The 4,653-nt window shown below is 42.5% G+C and overlaps 2 protein-coding genes across 3 annotated transcripts in view; one reads left to right on the top strand and one right to left on the bottom strand.

Annotated features, from left to right (window-relative positions):
* Positions 1–3,801, bottom strand: part of herpud1 (homocysteine-inducible, endoplasmic reticulum stress-inducible, ubiquitin-like domain member 1) — a 12,491-nt gene extending 8,690 nt beyond the window's left edge. For both annotated transcript variants that reach the window (XM_048605701.1, XM_048605702.1), the window contains exons 1-3: positions 3,703–3,801; positions 411–526; positions 195–317 (exon numbers count right to left, since the gene is read on the bottom strand). In XM_048605701.1, the coding sequence (XP_048461658.1) occupies positions 195–317; positions 411–526; positions 3,703–3,708 (245 nt within the window). In that variant the 5' untranslated portion in view covers positions 3,709–3,801. The remainder of the gene's footprint in view (positions 1–194; positions 318–410; positions 527–3,702) is intronic.
* Positions 1–4,653, top strand: part of nup93 (nucleoporin 93) — a 147,430-nt gene that overhangs the window by 68,171 nt on the left and 74,606 nt on the right. The window lies entirely within an intron of this gene.

Raw genomic sequence — 4,653 nt, 5'->3', positions numbered from 1 at the left:
CTGCTTGGCCTGCTGTGTTCATCCAGCCCTGCACCTTGTTGTCTGTGAGCACTGTGATCTCCTTTTGAACAATACAATCTATGCTCATAATACTGTAGCAGAATGGCAGGAGAACCAGTGTGATGTAAGAATCACAAAGAAAAACCTTCAAATTCTGTTTCAAAGATAACCTGCAGAACAAGTGAAATACTTACTACTGCATATAGTACTGTCTTGCATACATCTGCTGGAGCCAAACTATTTGCTGAGAGCTGTACAGATTGTACGCTGCTAGACCAGACATTCCTGCTGGTCTCTGGAGCTCTTCTCCTGCCGGCCTTTCAAATGACAAATCAAAGAGCAGATTTAATAGACAATCAAACGAATACAGACATCAAGTCAGTGATGAATGAGCCTCTGGTCTTACTCACCAGGCACCATACAACCAAGGGAAGGAGCTGGATCCTCTGTGCCGAAGGCTGTCTGCAGTTACTGACGTGGGGACAGTGAGGGTTTCCTGGCCAGAGGCTGTAGGTGCAGCTGCTTCCTGTTTATAGAAGGCCAAAAACACAAGTCAACTTGCTATTTGGACAGAAAAAAGCAAGAGATAGCAAGAGAGGAACAAGTGGATGTCAACCAAACTCCGTCTGCCATTTTGCTTTTCACTACCTTTAAATACAGATGGGAAAAAATTATTTTTGGCCTATCCACTGCAACTCAGACAAGTTTTTCTACTTTGCCCATTTTTGCACCAGTGAACGATCCACATCCTATGATTTCCAGCGCTAAGAGTAGACACAGGGGAAATCAGGTCACTGTCTGTCCAGTTGAGAACTGGATTCTGAAATGGACACACTGAACTTGACCAAACAATTTGGACACTCAAAGGCTTCGACACTGTCTCCTCAGCCACAAGCCTCAATAGGGCAAAGGTTAATTTTGGGCAAGAGCAACCGTTTCTAAACTTCATCTGATTTTCTACTCCATTAAAGTCAATAAGCAGGCTGCTTGTACACCATTGCTGGTTTCATATTTTTACCGGCACCAAATATTTTTATCCCAGTGACAATGGTTAAGTGAATGCATTAAAACATTTAGATTTATTAAATCTCTATGCACAGTATTTAATTTTTAGTTTATGCCCTAAGATTCAACGACAACAACTCCCATTTAGGTGCTTTCTCTGTTGGATTTTAGCACAAGACCAAAACCAATTAGGATATAAATAGTTTGCTCTCAACTGATGACACAGCTGGACATTTTGAACTACCACAAGTATGCAAATCTCCAGAGCAGGGAACAACATTTGTTGAAAATAAGTTTGTCTGCACTTGGCACTGCACCTGTTATCCTGTGGGTGGCTTTTTATGATAGCTCACAGCAGAAAGTGAGAAACTTCACACGCCTCCAACTGCATTCCCCAATAGTTGGGATGATTCTTTTCCTCTATCTCATAGTAACAAGCCTTGGATTGATAGCTCTTTAAATATACTCTTCATACTTCAATCCTGCACCATTCAACTCCAGTTGAAACTAAACATTTTCATTGTCAAAGACTTCTTTTAAAAAAAAAAGAGAAAACATGGAGCCTGATCTTTTCTTTCTATTATGTGAGAAAGCTTATGATCAGGCACAAACATCAAGAGCTGCGATTAGCAAACATTTACAGTTATGTGGTGCTTTTTATGTGGAACGGTGACTGACAAACTTCGAAGAGGAAGTAATTCCTGTCAAACCTTTGTGGAGGTCAGAAAGAAAAGGAAATCAGAGGTTTGTTCAAAGAGGGGTATTTACAAGTGCCTTTGAGAAGGTAAGGGGTTAAACAAAAGAGTTGACAGAAGCAGTTCCAAGCAGATGTCCAGCTCGTGAAAACTCTGCCATCAACAACAAATTTGAAGGGTCTATCCAGGAAGCACACGACCACGTGTATATAATGCCTTCCACCTCTCAGGGCAACCCAATGTACTTTACAGCCTGTTAGCTGTGTTTATGAAATGCATCATTAGTTGCTTTCTAAGTAAAACATGGCAGGCAATCTACATACAGCAAGTGAAAACCAATGAGTTCAACAGCAGTTAATGATGACATTGGTAAGGGATAGGATAAACGACAGCAATGACACTGCTAGAAATCCCCAGTTCTTCAAATTTTACCAAGGGATCTTTTACATTGATCTCAGGGGCAGAGGGGGTCTCAGTTCAATGAATTTTAACAAAATGCATTGAAGGGATATGGGCATCACTGGTTGGGCCAGCATACATTGCCCATTCCTTGTTGCTCTTGAGAAAATGGTAATGTGCTGCCTTCCTGAACATCACTGAAGTTCACTGATGTAGGTACATCCACAGCTCCATTACGAAGAAAGTTCCAGGATTTTGACCCTGTAACACTGCAGGTATGTCAATATATTTCCAAGTCAGGATGGTGCTTGGGGCTTGGAGGGGAATTTGCAGGTGGTGGCGTTCCCATGTATCTGCTTTTTTTGATCTTCCAGATGAAAGTGGTCATGGGTTTGGAAGGTGCTGTCTGAAGGTCTTTGGCAACTTTCTGTAGACAGTACACACTGCTGCCATTGAGCACCTGGTGGTGAAGGGACTAAATGTTTGTGAATGTGGTGTCAGTCAAGCGGTCTGCTTTGTCCTAGATGGTATCAAGCTTCTTGAGTGTTGTTGGACCTGCACTCATCCTCTGACCTACTTTTGTAGCTACAGGGTGGTGCCTAACCCAGTTTGGTTTCTGTTCAATGATAACCTCCAGGGTGTTGACAGTGGGGGCATTCAGTGATGATGGGGCCATTGAATGTGAAGGGTAATGGTTAGATTCTCTCTTGTTGGAGATTGAGATGGTCATTATCTGGCACTTGTGTAGTACAAATGTTATTGCAGTCAGTTGTCGGCCCAAATTGGGATAGCCACATATGGACATGTACTGCTCCAGTATCAGAGGAGTCATCAACAGCATTGAACATGATGTAATCATTGTGAACATTCCCACTTCTGATTTTATCATGGAGGGAAGATTATTGATGAAGCAGCAACACGGTTGCATCCAATTCATCAACATTGTGCAGTTTTGCCACTGAAGTATCAGTATAGATTCCCTGCTGAAATTTCTGGAGCTAGGTTTGAAGTTACTATCACTCAGAACCTGAAGAGTGAAGGAGGGAAATTCAGCCTGAAAGATAGTCGCAGATGTTGAGTCCTAACATCACCAGAGTACATGGCTTAGAGAAGTCAAGTCTAACAGCATTAGGGTGGTGTCACGTTCAGTCACTATTTTAGTTGATAATTCACTGCTGCTCAAGTCGAGCACCCATAATTTCCCAGCCCAGCAATGGGAGGAGCTGCACAAGTGGCGACAGATTGTGGCAGTCTGTTCACTCACCACCTTGCCCATTTACCAAAGGTCAGGGGAGGTATTAACAACAAACATGTAGGGCAACATGAACTCAGCACAAATCGAAAGGCACATCTAGGCCTTTGTGACCATGTCATGAAGGAGGTGGAATGGAGAAGAATTTTCTGACATCCAATCTCCTGGCCTGGTGTGAACTAGCTGTGGTTCTTAGTATCTATAAAGTAGAACCTACGGCAGTTAGATCCAATTATACAACAGTATAGGATTTAGAAATTCTCATTTTAGTCCAGTCAAATTTAAACAGTGATGTCAATGGGAGTACTTGTAAGGGCATGCTAACCAGTCCCATTGCTTTCTTCCTTTTACCTTCATATTTGCTGCCTGGGTAGATTCAGCTTCACTTCTCAAGTTACAGACCAGGTGAAGGGTGTGGTATTGGTCATTCTGCAGGAGATGAAGGAGACAAACAAGACAATTAATGCAAGACTTGGTCAAGGTATTTCTGGAGGCTGACAGACAGAAACAGGCCCACAAGGCATCCAAAAGGAATTTTACATGGTGTTTTAACATAAAGAAATATAGTTCTGCTGAGTAAGAATTTTGTAAATAACTAATATCTGATCGTTAGGTAACTTATTTCTTTTTCTACTTTTTACCTAAGATTTTGTACCTAGATACCTCGTACCTAAAGATGGTGCTGTGAATGGCAACATTGTGAACTTTTCACTGTACTCCTGTATCTCCGTACTTGAGTACGTGACAATAAAACCTAATTCTAATATGATTTGATCAAAATCTTTAGTTTACTTTATCTGATACCAGGTGTTGTTTTAACCCATTCCAGTGACACATCTGTCTCCATGAATTTAATCATAAAGAACACACAGCAGGTACTGATTGGCAATTCTTATCTGGTACAGCATGATTTGAACACACTTTCAGCACAGAGATTAATTTGTATGACCAGCTCGACAACAAAAACAAACAATTCTCAGTTTAGAGATAGTAGGAACTGCAGATGCTGGAGAATCTGAGATAACAAGGTGTAGAGCTGGATGAACACAGCAGGCCAAGCAGCATCAGAGGAGCAGGAAAGCTGACGTTTCGGGCCGAGACCCTTCTTCAGAAATGGGGGAGGGGAAGGGGGTTCTGAAATAAACAGGGAGAGAGGGGGAGGCGGATAGAAGATGGATAGAGGAGAAGATAGGTGGAGAGGAGACAGACAGGTCAAAGAGGCGGGGATGGAGCCAGTAAAGGTGAGTGGCGGTGGGGAGGTAGGTCAGTCCGGGGAGGACGGACAGGTCAAGGGGGCGGGAT

The sequence above is a fragment of the Rhincodon typus genome, chromosome 15 (assembly GCF_021869965.1).
Source record: "Rhincodon typus isolate 14 chromosome 15, sRhiTyp1.1, whole genome shotgun sequence".
Classification (NCBI taxonomy): domain Eukaryota; kingdom Metazoa; phylum Chordata; class Chondrichthyes; order Orectolobiformes; family Rhincodontidae; genus Rhincodon; species Rhincodon typus.
Note: the sequence above shows the minus strand (reverse complement) of the source record. Positions and strands in the feature narration are given on the sequence as shown.